The sequence below is a fragment of the Chelonoidis abingdonii genome, chromosome 6 (assembly GCF_003597395.2).
Source record: "Chelonoidis abingdonii isolate Lonesome George chromosome 6, CheloAbing_2.0, whole genome shotgun sequence".
In the NCBI taxonomy this organism is placed as follows: Eukaryota; Metazoa; Chordata; order Testudines; family Testudinidae; genus Chelonoidis; species Chelonoidis abingdonii.
Genome location: NC_133774.1, coordinates 126,448,513 through 126,471,849, shown reverse-complemented (window position 1 = coordinate 126,471,849; position 23,337 = coordinate 126,448,513). Strand labels below are relative to the sequence as shown.

The 23,337-nt window shown below is 44.0% G+C and overlaps 1 protein-coding gene across 1 annotated transcript in view; it reads left to right on the top strand.

Annotated features, from left to right (window-relative positions):
- PDE6B (phosphodiesterase 6B) overlaps nt 1-21,618 on the top strand; it is a 40,758-nt gene extending 19,140 nt beyond the window's left edge. Inside the window, exons 13-22 of the mRNA XM_032778594.2 lie at nt 724-831; nt 2,238-2,347; nt 3,999-4,086; nt 5,289-5,389; nt 6,862-6,969; nt 12,226-12,289; nt 13,585-13,659; nt 14,217-14,300; nt 18,930-19,086; nt 20,298-21,618. Of these exons, the coding sequence (XP_032634485.1) occupies nt 724-831; nt 2,238-2,347; nt 3,999-4,086; nt 5,289-5,389; nt 6,862-6,969; nt 12,226-12,289; nt 13,585-13,659; nt 14,217-14,300; nt 18,930-19,086; nt 20,298-20,359 (957 nt within the window). The 3' untranslated portion in view covers nt 20,360-21,618. The remainder of the gene's footprint in view (nt 1-723; nt 832-2,237; nt 2,348-3,998; nt 4,087-5,288; nt 5,390-6,861; nt 6,970-12,225; nt 12,290-13,584; nt 13,660-14,216; nt 14,301-18,929; nt 19,087-20,297) is intronic.
- The last annotated feature ends 1,719 nt before the right edge of the window (nt 21,619-23,337 follow it).

Sequence of the window (23,337 nt, the reverse complement as noted above, 5' to 3'; positions counted from 1 at the left end):
ACTAACTAAGAACGCAGAGCACCTCCATTTTAAAGGGCCCCAGACTCCTCCCCTTCCCAGCATGCTTTGCTAGAAGACTGAGAGGGAGGCTCCCCTTCCTTAACTTCGCATAAGAAAAGCTAGTACTTTTTTATCACCTTTGAACAAGTTTTGTCGCCGCCTTTTTCTGTAGTTCTTATCGGAAGCTATATTATCTTAGTTTTGTACTACTAAGGAAAATCCTTGATTCCTTTTTTCCCCCCAGAGGACTCAAGGAAAATAAACACAGTTTGTTGAAAAGTCTCTCTTTAAACAAAAAACAACAAAAAACCATGAGGGTCTTTCCAAATTTTTAGTGACCGCTTGTTTGGATACATGCTACAAGATCATAAAAGCAACTCTATAATTTAGAGCGGTGAAGCGCTGGACTGGGTTCCCTAGGGAGGTGGTGGAATCTCCTTCCTTAGAGGTTTTTAAGGTCAGGCTTGACAAAGCCCTGGCTGGGATGATTTAGTTGGGGTTGGTCCTGCTTTGAGCAAGGGGTTGGACTAGATGACCTCCTGAGGTCCCTTCCAACCCTGAGATTCTATGATTTGTAGCTGATTGCTTTTGCTTCAAGAACTGTTTTTTACCAATTCTTTATTCTCATATATTTGTTCCCTGGTCGCTCCCAAGCACTATAAACTAGTTTGCTTCTGAGGCAAATCTGTTAACATTCTACTCACTGCTCTCCTATTTGTGCAGGTGCTGGTGAGATTCATGTATTCTGTCAGCAAGGGTTACAGGAAGATTACTTATCACAACTGGCGGCATGGCTTCAATGTGGCACAGACCATGTTCACACTTTTAATGGTATATCTTATGTACGACTACTATCTTTTCCTTCTTAACTGCAAAGCATGATTTTATTTATAGGGACTCTTATGCAGTGAGTAGAAATCTTATGTGTTTTCTTACAAGTATTAGCCAAAGTCCTTTTTCAAAAAAGTCTTGTTAATAAAAAATACAAAAGTTAATCTAGAGGGTAATTCACACAAGGCAAGTGGGTCTCAGTCCCCCTCTAGTGGCTAGTCCACAAAAATTTATGAACCTGATATTACTTCTAGCTGATGAATGTTAGAGCTAAAGGATTACTGTACAGCAGAGCTCTGATACTGCAGCCCCCAAGTTCAAACCCAAGAACAGCTGTTTATAGCAGAACCTTTCCCTTCAAGGAGTTAACATTTTATGAACAATAACAGCCCAACTGAGCGGTCTTAAATGGAGGAGAAAACAAGCCCGTCCACTCTGAGGCCTGGTGCATGCTCCTAAGATGTAGCAGGACCAGCTAACTTTCTGAAGTGCCAGGGACCTTGTCACGGAGCGTGGGGGAGTCAGGGTCCTGCACCCCCCCACTTCCTGCAATTCACCGTGACTCTCAGCCAGCCAGTAAAACAGAGGGTTTATTAGATGACAGGAACACAGTCCCAAGCAGGCTTGTAGGTACAACCAGGACCCCTCAGCCAAGTCCCTCCAGGGCGAAAGGATCTTAGACCTCAGACTTGGGGTTCCCTGCCTATTCCCAGTGAGCCCAAAACTGAAACCAAAAACCCCTTCAACAGGCTCTCTTCCCCTGTCCCTTTGTCCAGTTTCCCAGGCAAAGGTGTCAACTCGCCCCACCCCCTTCCAGGCTCAGGTTACAGGCTCAGGTACTGTCCCTTACCTAAAGTTACCCCCTGCTCTTCCTTCCGCCATGCAGACAGTTCCAGTAAAATTAAACGACATTCTCCGGTCAATGCACCCCACTCCCTACTGCGTCACAGAGCTGCAAGAGGAATTAGACATAATGCCTCCCTGAACTCCCCTGGGGCAAGGAGGCTCCATGCCAGGTTAAATACAGACTTCTGCCTAGCCGGTTTCAGACCACCTTTGGGAGGTGCTTGTCCCCTGACTCCATCTCAGGAGGGGATAGGGGAGGATATATGAGTTAAGGTCAGTACAGCACTCAGATGCTACGGTGATAAGTAACACCGACACATAAGGATCTCTCATATACGTAACTAAGACACACACATGCTCTGATCTTGAAATGTTTTTCCCCGTTCCTTTCTGCAATTCTTGTGCTGATTCTAGAGTGTGTCTTGTATGTGGCTTTACAAATTCCATGCTTAGTTCTTTAATTATGTTTAGCATAAGAGACTCCTACTCACCTAGCAGACTCACTCGGATTTATTTTCTGTCAGAAATACTAATGAAAGCATGTGATTCTCTCCCCCTAGACTGGCAAACTGAACCGTTACTACACAGACCTTGAAGCCCTTGCTATGGTAACTGCAGCTTTGTGTCATGATATTGATCACAGGGGCACCAACAACCTTTATCAGATGAAGTAGGCACTTTTCTATTGCTTTAAATGATTCCAGTCATTGGGCGCGTGGAGTGGGATCTAACCGAATTCACAGCACGTCCTGTTCCCACTGACACTCTGACAGCTGCGGAAGCTGTAGTTTGATAGGCTATTGTAGCAATCGGTGTTTGGCCAAAGCAGCAGTTCATTTTTTAAAATGGGACATTAAGCTAGAGAGATATTGGAGGTAGGGGGAAAATGTTATGCATGACCCCCAAAACTTGAGCTTCAAAGGGAGCCAGGAGTAACCTGGTCACAACCCTTGCTGGGTTTCTAAGCAGCAAGCTGGGTCAGCGTGTCATGGGTGGTTACTCTTTGCTATTACATCAGACATTCTGCTCATGGTTATAGTCTAGGGCAGAGGTGGGGAAACTACGGCCCGTGGGGCCAGATGTGGCCTGTGGGACCATCCTGCCCCCAGCCCTTGAGCTCCCGGCCGGGGAGGCTAGCTCCCTGCCCCTCCCCTGCTGCCTCTCCTCCCCCACAGCCTCAGCTCACCATGTCGCCAGTGCTCAGGCGGTGGAGCTGCGAGCTCCTGCCAGGCAGCATGGCTATGAGGGCTGCCGGCCTGCCCCGGTGCTCTAGGCTGTGTGGAGGCGTGGCTGGCTCCAGCCGAGCAGCGCGGCTGCCAGTCCTGGTGGCTCTGAGCGGCATGGTAAGGGGATGGGGAGCAGAGGGGTCGGATAAAGGACAGGAGGTCCCAGGGGACAGTCGGGGGGAGGGTGTGGATACAGGTCGTGCAGTCAGGACAGGGAGTGGGGGGGTGGCTAGGGATGAGGGTCCTGGATGGGAGCAGTCAACAGGGGATAAGAAGCAGGGGAGGTTGGATGGGTTGGCGGTTCTGTGGAGCCAGGGTTGGATGGGTTGGGGTTCTGAGGGGCAGTCAGGGGGGCTGGAAGTGCGGAGGGGATCGGATGGAGGCCGGGCCAAGCGTTGAGGCACAGCCTTCCCTACCCGGCCCTCCATACAGTTTCAGAACCCCGATGTGGCCCTCAGGCCAAAAAGTTTGCCCACCCCTGGTCTAGGGGAAAGAGTACAGCTAACAGCAGCACACAACCTCATGACTTCGGGGGCTAGTCATGCCCCTCCTCCACAAGTAATGCACCCGCCTGCCACGGTGCTTGCTGTCTTTATTGCTGTAGTGCTACTCCCACTCCCTGTACCGGATTTAGCTGTGTGCAAGGATTTCACTGTCAGGGCTTTGCACTGGGATTTCACAGATGTTCTGTAAAATCTAGGAAACTGTGCAAGGGCTACTGCTTTTCCTGTTGTTTTAAATCAATAAAATACGTTGAATTCCTAAAGGAGAATAAGCCTGCTCACACATTACAATAAGGGCCATTTATTAAGGGTTAATAAATGATTCAAAGATACAAGCATGTTAGACTTGAGTAGGTGTTTAGATGGTTTATAAGTGCTGCAGTGAAAAATGTTACAGCTGGTTAAAAGCCAGAAGAATCGTTTGATCAATTGATAAGCTATTTATTTAAAATATTATCTATTAACCCTTTATCCACTAGTTAAACCTAGATATAAAGTGTGATAAACTGAAATATTAAAATAAGACACTCTGTAAAACTCCCTTGTTCATTAGTGTTATACTAACTTTTGAATTTTTAATTTACACAATTAGATCTCAACATCCGTTAGCAAAACTTCATGGTTCATCAGTTTTAGAGAGACACCACTTGGAATTTGGAAAGTTCTTGCTTTCAGAAGAGGTTTGTAATGTACATTATTAATGGAGGGATTTGGTTGATTTTCTGTCAGCTGAATTTTAATTGTTCAGCACTCTGCAGTTTCACTTTGCAGGGGTTTGCGCCAACATTTTACTTGGGTTCAGATCTCTGAGGACTTGAATTTATTCCACCAGTTCACTTAAAGTTTTAAATATGAACCAACTCCAAAGTCAAAGTGAGATTTGGTTAAAATGGCAGATTTTCTCTTGGGTTAGTGGTGAAAACATGCAGAACTAAAAAGGTCACCTGGTTTCCTTGCAAGACTCTGGTGCACAAACTGTTTTACAATGCCTACCATAATGGGGTTTAAGGGGCTACCACCATATAAAAGCTAAACAAATCAGCCACAGATTGCTCTTGAGATTTGTGAGCCTCTTCCCTGAACATAGTCCATGCATGTGATGAAGCTGAAACCAGATGCCATGGGGTTCACGCAGCTCTAATCCTGTAAAGGAGAATCTTCAACTCCCATGTTTTATCAGACACTTCCAAATATCTGAAGCCTGTGAATACTTCCCTTTACTGCAGACATTCCCTCTATCGCGTACTTTCAATCCTCTAGCTAGGGACAGTGAAAGACATATCTCTAGTCTGCCTCTATCTTCTGTAATTTGGCATGTTCATTATATACATCAAAATGCCTTTCACACACACACAGCACTCTCCATCTGAGGCTCTCCCGGAACTTTACTGCCTTGCCTCACCACTGTCTAGTGAGGTAGGCCAGTGTTGTTCCAGTTATACAGATAAGGGGGAAATGGAGGTGCAGAAGTTAAGTGACTTGCCCATGTTTTAACAGGGCATCTGTGACAGAACCAGGGAGAGACCTTGAAGCAAAGCTTATAGGGTTCTTAATGCCCATTGATTGTCTTTAATCATCCTTCCCCCACTATGGGTCAAATCCTGACAAATTCATTCAGTTAAACTTTTACCTCAGGCAAACTCCCATTGAAGACAATGGGAGTCCAGTTATATGCTGAGTAACTACTTCAGGGTACTGGGCCCCATCCAATGCCCATTTAAATCATTGGGTGTCTTTGCATGGACCATGGGAATTGGATTGAACCCTTAGCCTGCATTTTGACTGTAGCTGATGATGTTACACAATGAATTAACACCTATATTCTGAGATGAGCAATCCACCGGATATCCAGAATCATGTACTAAACTTTGTTTTCCTTTAGTCCCTGAACATCTACCAGAATCTCAGCAGGCGACAGTTTGAGCATGTGAATCATTTGATGGAAATTGCTATCATAGCAACTGACTTAGCACTTTACTTCAAGTAAGTGAGTCGTGTATTTCAGCAAACACATTGCAAAAAGCTAGTCACATTTGTCTAAAACATCACAACTAATTGTCCAGGCTCTTTGTTGGCAGAACTCCTATTAACAGCGGCTGTGTCTTCAGGAGACCCTGCGTATGCTGTCAGATATTACTTAATTTAAAATCATTTTAAAACACTGATTTTGATTTAAATACATATTTTTTCATAATTGATTTTTGTGAGTTTTAAATTGCTAACAGGGTGATTTTGTTTTCCTGGTCTCTTTAGTTAGTTTCCTTATTAATACATTACCCTTTAGATTTTACAGTAAGACGTTTCACGCTAAAAATACTGATCAGTGCCCAAGAACAATCCTTGGTCTTGTTAACATCCATTGAGAATAGCATAGCTCCAAGCAGAACATAGACAAGCAAATGGCCCATGCTATATTTGCAACTAACCTTCCAATATAATTAATTTCTGCAAGTCATGACCAGGCTATACTCATCCATCAGGGTTTGCAGTATGAAGTCAGAGACCTGGACTCCTAAGCAGGGCTGGATTTCCAATTTGGCACAGTGGGCACGTGCCATGGCGCACTGGTGTTTTAGGGGCACCTTACCTCTCTAAGACTGTGTGCAACATGAAGGTCAGCTGTAGACGTGGGGGGGTGGGGAGGGGAGAGGCAGCGCTGAAGATACCATGCCTAGGGACGCGTAAGGTGTAAATCTGGCCCTGCTCCAAAGTCCTCTAGTTGTTTAGGAAAACACAGTCCTTCATTGCCTAAATATGGGCTTATCTTTAGGCTCCTGTTTTGAAAATGTCAGACAGCGTATAAGAATGTTCACAATAACTTCAATGTACTGAAAGCGTAACTTCACTGTTAGCACTGAAGCAGTTTTATTTAGAAGTGAACATTTTATGCCACTAAGAAATATTGTTGGAGCGATGGTGTTGTTTCTGATATTTACATGGCAAGGATGTGTAAACTTGTTAAAACTTAATAAATAAATACATACAATTTTAGCTGCTCATGCTGCAAACCCGTGGGCAGATGATGAACTTTAGGCACATGAACGGTCCCAGTGAAGTTAGGTACCTGCTTGAGGATCAGAGTTAGTACTTTGGCTTTTGGCTGTGTAGTATGGCACTATATAATAGTAGCATTTATCATTTAGTTCAGTATAAGTTTTAATCTAAAGTTGCAAATAGCACAACTTTTCAAGCTGTATTTACAAAGCCTCAACCTGACTAAAACCGATTTTTGCAACATTTAAATGTTTTACAATTATTTAAAACACTCTGTCCTATTTAAAGTATTCTTATTTGAATCTATCATTGTGGTGGGCACTTGGCTGGGGTAAAGCTCAGGCAGCAATTGTTGGAATGAGTGATTGCTCATGGGTAATGTTTCCATGGGAAATCAAAACGAGATCTGCTAACTCCATATTTAATGCATTCATTTCCCTACCTCTTTGGGTTTTTTGAAGAAAGAGAACTATGTTTCAGAAGATTGTTGATGAGTCCAAGACGTATGACAACGTAAATGCCTGGACTGAATATTTGTCCCTGGAGACCACAAGAAAAGAGATTGTCATGTGAGTAAATAAAAACCTCTTGATAGGCAAATGGTGAAGTGACAACTATGCCCCTATTAAATAAGTGTCTACTAAGAACCGACTGCATCGTTTAGCATAGCATGCGATATTTTCCTATAAGGGATATTAAGACAACATTTTAATATTTAATGAATCTTGAAGCCAAAAGTATAGTGGCTTTGCATTCTGGGTTATTCTTGAAGGGTAGCCATATAAAAAGATATTAAAACAAAAGCCAAATCTCTTTAAATTTCTCTGTACTAAATAATTATATGGAAATATAACAGAATTTTTTTAAGTGTGTGAATAGGATGAAGTCTCATCTAGGTTAGGGTGACCAGATGTCCCGATTTTATAGGGACAGTCCTGACTTTTGGGTCTTTATCTTATATAGATACCCCCCAACTCCGTCCTGACTTTTCACATTTGCTGTCTGATCACCCTAATCTAGATAAGTGTCAAGTAAACTTTATATTCAAATTCTAATTACAAGTATCCACATTTCATATTTAAATTGCTTATTCTGCTTGGATGTATTTATGGCAACTTTCAAGATTAACAGAATCCTATGAGTTTTAGGGAGCAGACATCCAATGACAAAAACTGAAGTTATTGCAAGCCCCACACAGAACCATCTACTGATGAAGAGTTGCAAGAAGTCTGCTTTGGCTTAAACGGTAAGGGAGGCCAAAGCCTCCCTATTGATGAAAGCAAGGATACGAGCTTGAAAACAGTGTGCCATCCAGTATGAATCTGAAGCCTGGTCTACATCTAAAACTTACTAACAATAGCTGCTCCGCTCAGGAGTATGAAAACTTCACACCTCAGAGACGTAGTTAAGCTGACCTAAACCCTGTGGTAGACACTGCTTCTTCCATTGACCTAGCTACTACCTCTCAAGGGGGTGGAATTACTACAGTGACAGAAAAACCCCTTCCATTGCTGTAGCCAGTATCCACACCACAGCAGCATACAGTGTTTCAGTTGTGCTGCTGTAGCAGTTGTAGTGTAGACACACTCCGAGTAACCTGCTCTTGCAAAGTAGCCAGAAAACTCCTCTCAATGAGAAACCTTTTACCCTGCTTCACAACTCAGATGCAGAATGCACTCATTGAGATTGCATGGACGCTCTGGAGACAGTGCAGAGGAAAGCTTCTATCAGAGCCACAGCATAAGTAGGACCCTACCAAATTCACAGCCATGAAAAACATGTCACAGACTGTGAATTCTGGTCTCCCCTCTGAAATCTGGTCTTTAATGTGCTTTTACCCTGTACTACACATTCACAGGAAGACCACCATTTCTCAGATTGGGGGTTCTGACCCAAAAGTGAGTTGCAGGGGGGTCACAAGGTTATTTGGGGAGGGGGGGATTGCAGTATTGCCACCCTTACTTTTGCGCTGCCTTCAGAGCTGGGTGGCTGGAGAGCAGCACCTGTTGGCCGGGTGCCCAGCTCTGAAGGCAGAGCCACCGCCAGCAGCAGCGCAGAAGTATAGGGTGACAATACCATACCATGCCATCCACCCTTACTTCTGTGCTGCTGCTGGTGGTGGCTCTGCCTTCAGAGCTGGACTCCCGGCCAGCAGCCACTGCTCTCCAGCTGCCCAGCTCTGAAGGCAGCGCCGCCACCAGAGGCAGCACAGAAGTAAGGGTAGCAGTACCGCAACCCCCTCTACAATAAACTTGTGACACACACACACCTCCTTTTTGGGTCAGGACCCCTACAATTACAACACTGAGAAATTTCAGATTTAAATAGCTGAAATAATGAAAATTTATGATTTTTAAAATCCCATAACTGTGAAATTGACCAAAATGGACCCTGAATTTGATAGGGCCCTAAGCATATGACTTAGAAGATTCTCTGTTCTGTAACAGGTCGTGTTTGGAACATGGCTTTCAACAGACAGCCCTCTGGCTTCCTCTTTCCTTCATACACGCTTTGTACAGACCATTTACATGCCAAGACTTCCTCTGAGGCTTGTGCAGAGGGAGCGTTCAGAATCTGGAGTTAAGACTTAGGAGCGACCATCTCAATAGCTGAAAACAAACTACAGTTACAACATCCAAACAGGTCCATCACTGGAGTGGGTTGTTGTTTGACTAGTATTTTTAGGCATAGAGCTTTGGGGTCTGACTCGGACAGCCCACTGGGTATCAGCTCTTCTCACTGGCTAAAGCAATTTAACACATTTTAAGCCTTTATTTAATAAGTCCTTTTTGTTATGGTTGCAAAAAACAAAACAGAAAAACCCACTAACCCCCCCACCCCCTTCTTAAATGCAGTGTTGGCAACTTTCACATTTGTAGCACAAGTCTTGCAATGTTTGGTGTTTTTCTTGAAGCCCTAGGCCCAGACAGAGTATCAATGGGATCTTGGCTTCAAAGTGCCTAAATCAGTTAGGTGTTGTAATACTGAGCACAGCAACACCTTTAAAAATCTGGGGCCCAGTTCCTAAGGCAGGCGATTAGAGGAGAAACTTAGATTCTTAAAAAAAAGGTTATTTAACCATCATGGCTGGAGGTAAAAGCTTGAAAACATGAAGCAAGTACACCCTGAAGGTTCACACTAGAAGACAAATAAAAAAGACCCCAATTTAAAAAAAAAAAAATCAAAATTTTTAAGTTAATATGATTTCTGAACCCTTGGCGTTAACAGTACCAGACAGATAGAATGAAATAATAGCTCAGAGACCTGAATGCTGAACACCTCTATAGACGTGAGGCCCTCAACGTAGGGTGGGGAAGAGGCACTCTCTGTGAAGGAACTGTATTTGTGGTAGAAAAGGCCAGTGCAAAATATGGATTCCTTATGCTGATTGAAAGATCTAAACTGTCTGCTAGGAGAATGTGCAGGGATCCTACTTACCAAAGTCCAGGGTCTCCCTGTAGTAGCATTAGATAGGCTTCTTCATTCCACAAAGGTGCTGGGTTTGGAGCAGGAGAATCCTTTTTTCCCCAATCCTTCTTGGATCCCTTGCATAAGTGGTTTTGTTCTAGGAGTGGGGAGTGTAGCATTAGCACTGACAGAAATGCCACCTGTCATTTAAATGAGGTGTTAACTCTGAAGCATAATGAGCACTTAAAGTCAACGTTGATAACTGTTTCCTTGCTCATCAGTTTAGCAGAAACATCCAGCTAATACAGGCTTTAGTGTTGTGCTGGAGACATACCACTCCTTCCTCCCCAATCTGACCTCCACAGAGCTCTGAAACTCAACTAGTTTCATTACTGTTAGTGCAGCCAATTTAATGAAAGCTCTCCCTTCTCCTCCAGCAGGAACAAAGGTGAGTATAGCATATTGGAAAACATAATCCCAACTATACATATATAATTATGGGGTCTAAATTAGCCATTACCACTGAGGAAAGATCTTGGAGTCATCGTGGATACTTCTCTGAAAAAACATCCACTCAGTGTGCAGCAGCAGTCAAAAAAAACGAACAGAATGTTGGGAATCATTAAGAAAGAGATAGATAAGAAGACTGTAAATATCATAATGCTCTTATATAAATCCATGGCACACTCGTACCTCAAATACTGCATGCCATTCTGGCTGCCCCTTCTCAAAAAAGATATTAGAATTGGAAAAAGTACGGAGAAGGGCAACAAAAATGATTAAGGATCTGGAACAGATTCCATATAGTAGGGCCCTACCAAAGTCACAGTCCATTTTGGTCAATTCTGCCGTCATAGGATTTTAAAAATTGTAAATTTCATGATTTAAGCTATTTAAATCTGAAATTTCACTGTGTTGTAATTGTAGGAGTCCTGGCCCCAAAAGAAGTTGTGCAGGGCTGAGTCGCAAGGGTAGTGTGTGTGCGTGTGTGTGTGCGTGCGCAGTACTGCTACCCTTACTTCTGTGCTGCTGCTGGCATGGTCTTCAGAGCTGGGCAGCCGGAAAGCGGAGGCTGCTGGCTGAGAGCCCAGCTCTGAAGGCAGCGCCGCCATTGTCAGCAGCACAAAAGTAAGGATGGCCTGGAATGGTATTGCCACCCTTACTTCTGAGCTGCTGCAGCGCTGCCTTCAGAGCTGGCACCCAACCAACTGCTGCTGTTCCAGCCGCCCAGCTCTGAAGTCAATGTAGAAGTAAGGATGGCAATACCGTGCCCACCTAAAATAACCTTGCGATGCCCCTGGAACTCCCTCTTGGGTCAGGACCCCCAGTTTGAGAAATGTTGGTTTCCCTGTGAAATCTGTGTAGTACAGTGTAAAAGCACACAAAAAAGATCAGATTTCATGGAGGGGGGGCCAGATTTCACAGACTGTGAGGTGTTTAAGGCCATGAATTTGGTAGATCCCTATATATGAGAGACTAAAAAGACTGAGACTATCCAGCTTGGAAAAGAGATGACTAAGGGGGGGCATGACAGAGGTCTATAAAATTGTGACTGATGTGGAGAAAGTGTTATTTACCCCTTCACATAACACAAGAACCAGGGGTCACTAACGAAATTAATAGGCAGCAGGTTTTAAAAAAAGACTGTGTTATCTTCACACAACACACAGTCAAGCTGTGGAACTCATTGCCAAGGGATGCTCTGGAGGCCAAAATTATATATAGTGGAGTAAAAAGAGAATTAGATAAATTCATGGAGGGCAGGTCCATCAATGGCTGTTAGCCAAGATGGTCAGGGATGTAACCCCATCCTCTGGGTGTCCCTAAGCCTCTGACTGTCAGAAGCTGGGAGTGGGTCACTCAATAATGCCCTGTTCTGTTCATTCCCTCTGAAGCATCGACCACTGTCAGCAGACAGGACCACTGGTCTGACCCAGTATAACTATTCTTATGTTCATTAAATTCTGACAAGTGTCTAGTCCTAATCATTGATCCTGGATAGTGGTCTAGCATATGTTCTGTAGTATTTAGAAGAATTAAACACAGACATAAAACCTCACTGCAGGTTCTGCTACTAAATCTTTGCTAAGAATTCACATGAGATTTTTGAGAATTAGCATAGCAGTAAGACTTAAAAAGAAAACCCATCTGATCAAAGAAAAGTACAGTAATCACAAAACTGTTTTGGTGGCAGGCAAGAAACACATATACACTAGGTTTACCTCAAGGTACTACTGCATACTGTCTGTCCCTGGTTTACAAAATGGTTCTCCTCGATCTTTAATGCTTGCCGGGGGAGAGGAGAGAAGTGGTAAAGTGTAGTACTGTTAAATTACAGTATAGAGCCTGGATCCAGTGGGAACAGGACTGAGTGCTTCAGAAAAGAAACTAACTCCGGTTCTTGTTCTGTTCTCCAGGGCCATGATGATGACTGCCTGTGACTTATCTGCGATCGCTAAACCCTGGGAAGTGCAGAGTAAGGTCAGACACCTGTTACACAATGTACTCCAATATATTGAAACACACTCTATTGTCTGAAATCTGCATGAAGGAGGCTTCTCCTTACTTATCCTGGCCAAGTTTCCAGTAATGCTGGTAGAAATGATATTTTTAGATTGATGAGACAAGACCTTTTAGCTTGATGTTATGTTATTAGCAATCATGTAAGAGCTGAAGCGTCACGGCTTTTCAACACCACCTCTTCCCTCCCAGTGTTTCCATAGAAGGTTTTTATGGAATTGTATAAAGTGTAAGACATTTATACACAGCTGGATAGTTGTTAACATTGGACTGTCACAGAAACAGTTACTGTGCTGAATGTAAAAGTAGGTAAATAAATGTAAAAGCAAAGATATCTAGAGACCGCACTCAGTACTGTGAATCACTAGGACATGGTTAGTAGCACACAGAGAGGCTGCAGAGAAAATAGTGCTGGCAACTCTGACTTTATTGCCAGTCTCATAACATTCAGAGTTTTTCTTAAAGCCCCTGCTCCTGGAATCATGTGGCTGAGAATCTCAAGTAACTTTCACTTTAAAAACAATTTAGTCCTCATTCTTACAGAAAGTTTAAGGAAAAAAAAACCCAACTGCACAAAACCATAAGACAAACTCCAACATTCATATTTTAAAACCTCACTTTTTAGGGGTTGGGGAGGAAGAGTCATGAAAGCTTTAGATTGGTAACACTGGGAAAGGACAACTGTCTCTTGGGGAACGTGGCAAAGAACCCTCTAACGCTGTGACGGTCCCCACCTCATTGTAAAGTCCTGCTAAGGGGCAGCGGGGGAGCTGTTCATTGACTGACATGAAGGAGCAGTAGACCGAAGAGTCTGCTGCCAGAGTCACGGAATTTGATTCTGCACTTCACAGCCCCAGGGTGATTCCACTGATCTCAACGGCGCAATCCTGCTGTGAATTTGTTAACTACACAGCAAGCAAGGCTGCGAATCTACAGCATTACCACTACCACGTGCAACAGCATCCTACCTGGAACATTGCTACAGAGCAATAGCAGCGTCCACATGGGACATTACTGTGTGGCAAGTTGGCATGCTGTAGAGTCACACCCTGGTTTGCCATTTAGTAACTCGTCGTGTAGACAAACTGAGTAGAGAATCAGACGCACCGTGCTAAGAGGATCACTTGGCTGTAGTCTGGGATTTGACAGACAAGATCACTGGGTAAGGGAGCAGGGACTGGAACTCTCCTGTTAATGGAGACAAACTGTTTCAGGTTAAAATCCCCAAACTGACTGTAGCTCTTATTCCAATGTAGGTAGCTCTCCTAGTAGCAGCTGAATTCTGGGAACAGGGAGACTTGGAAATAAGTGTACTTCAGCAGCAGCCTATCGTAAGTAGCGTATGAGCTCAGATTCATTCATTTCCTTCTAGCAAACCTCTTCACTGACAGCAATACATGAACAGGGCTGGATGCTTTGACAACATGGGAGCCCCTGCCGAGGGAGGGGGAAAGAGAACTCCTGTAATAGACAAGAAATCTGAAAGCAGTGATAATACATGTCACAGGTTCCAAAAACCTAGCTCTGCTAATGAACTTTTTTTAAGTGAAATGTTTGTTTAGTTAATTTAAGGAACTTTGTATTCTTAATAAATGCTAAAGGGATCCCAAAGATCCATCAATCTTGTACTATGGTGAGGGGCATAATAGAAAACAGTATCTAGGGACAGAAGTGGAGAAGAGAGACTGTAAGCTTGCTAAAGAAAAATGATGAAAATATCATTGTCTGTGTGGGAGAAAGAAGAGGTCTGAAAAGGAAAGCTCTTGAGAATCATACAGTAGAAGTGTTAGGCTGAGTTGTGACACTCCTCAAGGCGGAATAGTTCTAAAGGGAAAACAGCCAGACGTGGCATTGAAGCGTTCTCCAAAGAAATTCTGTTCTCTTCCAGCCTATGATGGACAGGAAAAAAGCTGCTGAGCTTCCAAAGCTTCAAGTCGGTTTCATTGACTTTGTGTGCACATTTGTTTATAAGGTAAGTGATTTGCACAGCAAAGAATGAATGCTTGCTGATGCAGCAACGACGGTTTTTAAAAACCACTTAACTCTAGCCTAAATTATATAAGCAAATTTCTCTCCGATCAGTGAGACTTGACCAATACCTAGAATGTTAATCAACAAGACATACGCTTGTCTTTTCCCTGACCAAAGACACCGCATGCAATAAATTGGGAAATTGGGATAAGCCTACACTGTAAGCAGGAAAACTCCTGCTTACAGCATAGTGCCAACATGCACTAGGTGTAACTGGTCCAGGATTGTTACATACATTGTTTAATACACCTTAGGTTTTGCTACATGGGATCACATCATCAGCCCAGCAGAGCAGCTGCACACCACACAGCAGTGCAGGGCAGCCTTGAACCCAGAGCTACAGGTGTGCTGTAAGCGGTGATCCTTGGGCAGTTAGTGTAACGCAGAGCAGCCTCACAGTGCCCGACAACCCCAGTACTGGTCAATTGTACAGAGCCATCTTTGCACCTCTAGGCATGAACTGCACTGGGCCCAGGAGATAAAAGCCAAGATTCCACAGCAAACTCCATATAGGGCAGTGGAGTAACGGGTGAGACAATACACAATTCCACTCCTGCTGGAATGGAAGGGCACAGAGTGGGCTCAGGGTATCTCTTGAGTGGCCCACAGAATCTGGTCCATGAAGTAACTATAGATGAACTGCTCGGTAATGGTGACCCTACTGTAATTAAATGTAGCACCCTTGTAGGTGGATAATACCAGAAAATCCACTGCAGTAACATTTAACTATAAAAACGGGAACTGCGCAAAAGTGAGGGCGCTTGTTAGATGGAAATTAAAAGGGTTTTAATGCCTGCAAGCAGCATGGAGACTACTTAAAAATACCATCTCAGACTAAACGTATGCCCCAAATCATAAAAGACAATAAGAGGAACAAAAGAACGCCACCACAGCTAAACAGCACAGTAATAGAGGCCATTCGAGGCAAAAAGGCATCCTTTAAAATTTGGAAGTGAATTCCTAGTGAGGGTAACCGGAAGGCGCACAAACTCTGGCAGGTTAAGGGTAATAAGGCAGGCCAAGAAAGAACTTGCTAAAGATGCAAGAACTAAGAGTAAAAATTCTTTCAAGTACATCAGCAGCAAGAAGCTTGCCCAATAGACAGTGGAGACCCTAGATGACAAAGGTGCTAAAGGAGCACTCAAGACAGACAAGGCCATTGCAGAGAAGCTAAATGAATTCTTTACATTGGTCCTTACTGCAAAAGTAGTGGAAAGAGTCAACAGCTTTTGTAAAAGGGAAGTTATGTCTCACCAATTTATCAGAATTCTCTGAGGGTGTCAATAAGCACGTGGACAAAGGTAAAAGATAGGAAACAAAGGGTAGGAATAAATGGTCAGTTTTCAAAACGGAGAGGAGTAAATAGCAGGGTCCCCCAAGGATCTGTGGTGTTCAGTATATTCATTAATGATCTGAAAAAGAAGGTAAACAGTGAAGTGGCAAAGTTTCCTGACAATGCAAAATTATGCAAGGTAGTTAAGTCCAAAGATGACTGCGAGGAGTTAGAAGGGGATCTTGGGTGACTGGGCAACAAAATCGCTGATTAAATCAAGATTGGTAAGTGCAAAGTAACCCACATTGGAAAAAATAATCCCAATTACACAGACAAAATTAGCTGTTGCCACTCAAGAAAGAGACTTTAGAATCATTGTGGCTAGTTCTCTGAGAATTTCGATCCAGTGCAAAGCTGTGGTAAAAAAGGCTAACGGTATGTTAGGAACTATTAGGAAAGGGACAGAAAATATCATAATGCCACTATATAAACCCACACCTTGAATACTGTTTCCCATTCTGGTCACCCCATCTCTAAAAAAGACATAATGGAACTAGAAAAGCTTCAGAGAAGGGCAAAAAACACAATCAAAAGTATGGAACGGCTTCCATACGAGGAGAGACTACAAAGATTAAGGCTGTTCAGCCTAGAAAAGAGACAACTAAGGAGGGATATGATAGAGGTCTTTATAATCATGAATGGTGTAGAAAAAATGCAGTATTATTTACCCTTTCCCACAGTACAAAAACCAGGAGTCACCTGGTGAAATTAAAAGACAGCAGATTTAATACAAATAAAATGAAGTACTTTTTAACCTAATGAACAGTTAACCTGTGGAACTCATTACCATGTGACTGCTAAAAGTATAACTGGGTTCAAGAAAATAACTGGATAAATTAATGGAGGATAGGTCCATCAGTGGCTATTAGCCAAGATGGTCAGGGATGTAACCCCATGATCCGGGTGTCCCTAGCCTCTGACTGCCAGAAACCAGGAGGGTAAAATTGTCCTGTTCTGTTCTGAAGCTCTGGGACTGGCCACTGTTGGCAGACAGGATACTGGGCTAAATAGACCATTGGTCTGACCTAATATGGCCGTTCTTATACAAATCTTTTAAAACTCTGGGATGAAAACCAGGGAGGACAACTCTGCTCCTCTGGCACAATGGAACTTTCCACCCTAAGGGTGAAGGTTGTCTGGGCAGAAGACAGAGGTTTCTTAGAGGCCAGCCCAAAACTATAGAATGAATTCCCCCCAGGAACAAAGGCCCACCCCAAACCTCCCCACCTTCCACGCTGAGTGCATGGCACATTTCTTTGACTTCTCAAACATATGGCAGCATGTGTCTATTATTTTAAAAAAATCCAAGAGACTGCAGTGAACACACTGCTCCTTGGGGAGCAGGATGAAAAAACAAACACGACTGATGTTAGACACAGTTGCTTGAGGCACTGTCGGAAAGCCCTCAGATACTACGGTGATGAGAACATACATAGACTAGAATAGGAGTATGACACTGGAATACACCTTGGGGTTTTGCTAATGAACTTACACTAAGTGACAGCTTTGCAAATCTGGCACACACTTGGCAGAGTCTAACAAAAGTTCAGTAATACTTATTTGTATTACTCTGCCTACGTTTGCCTTTGGTGCGTCTGAGTCTCTGGTCACAGTGTGGGGGTTTTCAGCTCTCTTCTCAGTGTGGGCAGGGGTCCCAATGCTGTGGGGAGCACATGCCAGCTCTTCTTCTACTCCCCATACCCACAGGGACCCTGGTCACCCCCAAGGAGATGCACAGGAAGCCCCTTCACCATCCCCACTTGCTGCAGTTGTGTATGTGTATGGGTAATGTAAATGGGGTGGATGTGGCTGCCTCCTGTCCCCTTGGGTGAGGCTAGGTGTGTTCTCTCCCTCCATGTCCCCTCAAATCTTCCCCTCCTTCCTGTTATAAAGGAAGCGAAATCCCCAGAGAGGAGCAGATTTTTGATGGGAGAGAGAGAAATCTTTTCCCTACTGGCCCCTCTCTACCTCCTAAAATACCAGCACTTCTGTCAGTTCAAACAGCAATTCTAAAACCCCATGCAAACACACAGGGATCTCCAATTCACTCTGCAGCAACCCCTGCAATCCAGCCCCTTACCTCTTCACAGGGCATGTGGTTCCTGCCCTTTTCCTGGAGCATCTGCCTTTCTGCTCCAGCTGCTGTCCTCCCAGATGGCATCAGTGGCAGGCTCTTCTGCTGTCAGAGGCCCAGGGGTTGGGGGTGCCAGTGCCAAGAGTCCTGTATCAGAAAGGACCTCACATTCCTTATTTAAATAAACATTGCTTGCCCAGCACTAAGTCAGTACAGGATGGTTTTTATCCCATGTTTCAACCAGGGCAGTCCAGCATGTCACTCTGACACCTGAAATCTAGGCCGAAGCGGTGCTCTGGCACTTTACTTTGCAACGTGCCAGGCTTTGGCAACGTGACCTAACACATGGGGTCACAATGCTACTCAAATTTAGCCCAGCCAGCCACCAGAAAAGTCTCCTCCAGCTGCTGCGTTTCTCCAGTCCACACCTTCTGCCAACCCCCCCACCCCGGCAGGGCACAGCTCTATAGTAGGTAGAGATGAGCAACTGCAGCCTCCCACTTCACTCCAGGAGGCACAGCGACTGCCTAGCCCGGTGCCTGGGGCTTTGAGTTCTCTGCAGCAGAGCTGGAGACAGCGGGAAGAGGCCCTGGGGAAGGAATGGGGAGGAAAAGTCAAGCCCAGGGACATTAGAGGGCTGTCCCATATTTCTGAAATACAGCATTGGCAGCCCTACCCAAGGGTGTGGGGGCAACATCAGGACCCGCTTCGCTACCTGGCAGGCATGGGAGAGAGGGAGAGGCCTGCAGCAGCAGGCTCTGAGCCCCAGCCGTGAGGCAATGGGACAGAGGAAGAGGTAACGACTGCAGTAGTGAAGGAAAAGGCTACTCCTCAGCCCTGACTGCATGTACCTCCTAGCAGGCCTGTCAGGACTCACCTACCCCAGTGATTCCTCAGCTAGGTTTCGGGTGGGAGTAACTCCATCTAGGAGGATCTCCTGAAACAAGCTGCTTCTGTCTCCCTGCTGATAGGCTCTGAACCCAGGTGTAAACACACCCTCTAATTAGCTGGCTCTCCAGTCCAGGCCAGACCTGTAGCTGGCACCCTGCTTCAGAATATTAACCCGGTCCCAGCCTCAACTAGTACCCGGTGGCACAGATATTTTGGATGAGCAACCCTGGCTAAGTCACTGTTGTACTGTTTGTTGGGTGTGCTTGGGGCAGGAATTTTCACGTTTCCATGAGGAAATTCAGCCGATGTATGAGAGATTGCTGAACAACAGAAAGGAATGGAAGGCTCTTGGTGATGAGTATGATGCAAAAATGAAAGTGCTGGAAGAAGAGAAGAAAAAAGAGGAGGAAAAAATGGCTGCAAAGCAAGGTCAGAAATACTTACAATGTTAATACCTCAGAATTTACTCCTATGGCTAACTCCCCTACCCCACCAACCCCCTGCATAAATTAAATTACTCAGACTCTCAGCTCTTCCCAAACGTGTGAATTTGGTCCAGTAGTTAAAGCAAAGGGTTGGATACAGGAGAAATCCTCAATCTGAATTGGGCCTATGACTCACTCTGTCAAAGGCCAAGGTCATAATAGTGAATGGCTTCAAAACCTACACTTGACATCTCAGATGGTTCCACGGCTCCAGAAAAGGCCATCTGCATGAACTCCTCTGTGGAGGAGATCTCCTGTGGGAATGGGTTGGTTAACACCTGTAAGACCAGATCAACACACAGTGTAGCCAATCGTACTGAACATTGCTAATCCTTGTCTGCACTTGCAGCTCAGCTATGTCTGTTGGCCGCACTGAGTCAGCTTTGTAGTGTAGTTAGTCTATGGGGGGGAGGACACGTGCTTGAAAATACAGAGGCTGTGGCTAACATGCTGCCTAATGGGCCAAGGGAAAAAACAATGAACTCACTAGAAATAAGATGAAGCACTGCAGTTACTCCCAAGTGTACCTTTCTAGCCAAACTTTTGCTGATAATAAGACTCGTTATTACAACTTCCAGTGAAGATTGTGGAGTCCTCATCATTGGCAGCTATCAAAAACAAGTTGGACAAAGTACACCTACCAGAGATCATCTAGATTTACTCGGTCCTGCCACAGTATGGGGGGGATGGACTTGGTAACTTCTTGAGGTCCCTTCCAGCCCTCCATTACTAGGATTCTATGCATGCCCATTGTTTGGTTTTAATGTTTTTTCCCTGGGCCTAGCCCAATTCTCATTTGAGTCAATGGGAATTGGACTGAAGCCTTCATTCTTAATACAATTTTGTGGTTAAGACAAGACCATTCATGTCTGAGATTGTCTCCACCTCAGACAAGGTACTGACCTCTTGAGAAAGGCAGTCAGGGAGATAATTATCCTGAAATATTTTGGAGCAAGAACTGCTTTGCGTAGAAAATGGCTCTGAGCTCATTGGTGGCACGTCAGAATATCTAGGAATTTATACCAGCTTCCTCACTGAGAGCCTTCCGAGGCTTAAAATGTAAAATGACCCAGTTAAAGACTAAAGGATTTCAAATTGCGGTGGCTTTATAGCAGCTGCAAATGTATCCCTAATCACTTGTTTCCTCTCATACAGCTGCTATGGTGGCAACTTGCAATGGAAGAACTCCCCCATCTAGAACCTGTTGTATCATTTAAATCTACTTCTGCTGGCGTATGAACTATGCACCCTGGGAAAGGTCTTGTAAGAGAAAAAAGTTCCAGTGTTCAAATATAAATTCTTGATTTAACCCTTTAATTACCTAAACTGGGCTCATCATCTAGCCATGGAAGGGCCTAGTTTTGTTTACATGACTCATGTGAGCACCCTTACTGAGGACAGTGAGCCAAATTCTGCCTCTTTCTCACTCCATACGATGCCACTGAAGTCACTGGGTTGTACTGTTTAAGACAGGGCAAAATTTGGTCCCATGAATCTACTTGCATGACTAATAGCTGTAGCATATGTCCTGAAGTCTGAATTCCCCCTTCCCTACTCCAAACCCCCATGCATATTTACAGGGCCAGATGGATGGTGAATGAACTTTGTGCCCAATTAAACTGTGATTTACCTAGCGTGCAGCCAGAGGTTACACGGTGGGTAAATTGAGGCAGAATTAACTCCTTGAATGTATCTTGCAGGAACACATAGACAAGCCAGCAAGATGTAAAAAGGTCAGGTCCATTCATCTCATAGGGAGAAAGATCCCCTTTATCCAAATATTTATGCTGAGATTCTGCTCTCAGTTACGCCAGTACAGCTGTGGAGTTATTCCACAGAAGTCACACTGATGCCCCTAGAGCGGAGTTCAGAATGTGGGCTTTCATCTAGAACAGTGAATCAGAGCACAAGAGTATGTTAACAATAGAACTGTTAAATCATCTGTCCTTCTCACACATCCGTAAACTTTATCTTTTGAAGGAATTGAGCCAAAGTCAGATCTGATCTATACAACTGCAACTCCAATGAAGCTAAAGAAACACCCATGAGGACAAGAATAATTCCATAGCAGGGTCTGAACAGTATGCAGTCAATGCTACATGGGGCCACACAGCATGATGAGGATAAAACAAAATATTGAAAAGCTGCTCATTCTCTGAGCATGATCAGTTTTGTGCATGGAATGAGGCAGGGATCCTAGGGAAAACATAGCATGTGATCATGTAATTAGAGTGTGGGTCAATGCATAGGCACAAGGGCGCTAAATTAAAGTTGCAAAAGCAGCCTTAATTCCAGCATTCCTTGAGTGTTTGACTTTACAACATTCATATTATTTTAATATAATTTGTTGATAATGTAACTTGCTTGACCAAAAAGTAGGCCTATTTTGATCAAAATTATGGAAAACAAGAATATGATCAAGCTTGGAGTAGGTGCTACAATGGGTTTTGGAATATCCTCCATTGTTGTTTGCAGGGTTGATATTAGAGACACAAGGTAGTGAGATAATATCTAGAAGTTGATCCAATAAAATATATTACCTTACCCACCTTGTTTCTTTGGGACACCACTGCATTTCCCAACACCTCTGAAATGCTAAGAGCTGAATTAGAGAAACAAATTCCAACATGTGGCTTCAGGTTGGTCTGTGCACCTACACTTACAAGAACCCAGCAAAGGAAATGATAGGGGAAGGATGTAAGGAGATATCCTGCTCTCCTCTTCTTCAAGGTCACTCCCCCCAACCCCCTTTTGCACACGTCACTGTTTTATGAGAGATTTACTATAGTTAAGACATATTCTATTAGCTTTTGTAAAAACAAACAAAGAACCTTGATACTCTTGTCATCTCCTGTGCTTTTACACTTGTGACTCACTTACATCTGTAGCTACTCCTAACTGAAGAGAGAGGAGAATTGGGTCCACAACAATCTCTGATTCTCACTGAATGTCAGTAATGCCTGATTCACAACAATGAGGGAAGAGACTGGCTGTTCTCAATTTTTTTTTAAAAAAAACAAAAAACACACGTGCTCTGTATATTTATTCCTTTATTTTCACCTTCCCATTTTTATTTAGTAGTAACCCTTTCCCCCCCTGGAATTAGTGTTTCCAATTTCTCTCATCACCCTCATTTCCCCCACAAATCCTCCCCCACTCTGTCACTACCTTTCTGCTCCATCTCAATGCATACTCAGAGGTATTGGCCTCTGCTACAGTAAAGAATGGGATACAGAAATCCCTCTTCCCCTAGTTCAGTGGTCCCCCAACTTTTCCCATCACACATCCCCAGGAACCAAGGCCAGGAGCAGGGCTGTGGCTCCTGGATGACAGTGTGTGGGTGGCTGGACAGGGGTAAGAAGGCAGAGGCTGGGGCCAGAGCTGCTGAGGGGTGGGCCATGGCCAGAGCAGAGGGTGGGGAGGAAGCCCCACCCAGCCCCTGCCATCCCCCAAAAAAACATTCCTCAGCATGCCCCCCAGTTTGGGGAACACTGCCCTAGCATTAGGTAAGAGAGGAAATAGCTCTCTGCCTTTCCCTTTGGGGGCAGGATGTAAGTCTTGAGACAAGGTGGTCGGAGCACAGCTCTAACATACAAGCGTTGGGTTTACAGGAGCTCATTCTGTACTATTATTTCTGTGTTAGTTTGCTATTAAGTTGTGTTCAACAAGCATAGGATTATTCAGGCAGCACTGTGGCCTAAATATATTCAATGTATGTTTATTGAAAGCAAGGGAATTCATCTACATTTACAGTGGTTATCTAAACAATATAATGCCTCTCTGCAGTGAGTTAACAGCAAAAGTAAAATTCTGCTCAGTTGCGTTATTCTCAGCACATTAGCCACACCATGCAGTGAAGAAAGCAGGAATCTGCAAGAATAAGAGGGTGATTAGCAGATTAATGCATATGCATCATAGATAGCTAAAGTGCTGAAGACAATATTTAGTCTGATATTTCCCAGTTATGTTCAAATTTCCTTGTGGCTGTTTTTAGTTATGCTAGAGTGCTGGCTATCCAAAACAGATACTTTAAACTGCACTCCAGCATTCACAGCAGCACTGGAATTATGTCTTTTTCAAAAAGTAAATTAGCATTAAATGTCAATTGATTTGAAGTGTAAATGGCAAGTACTTTCAGCTGTTTCCCTGGCCCCCAACACCCTCTCAATCTTTTATTGAGTGAACTTTTGACATG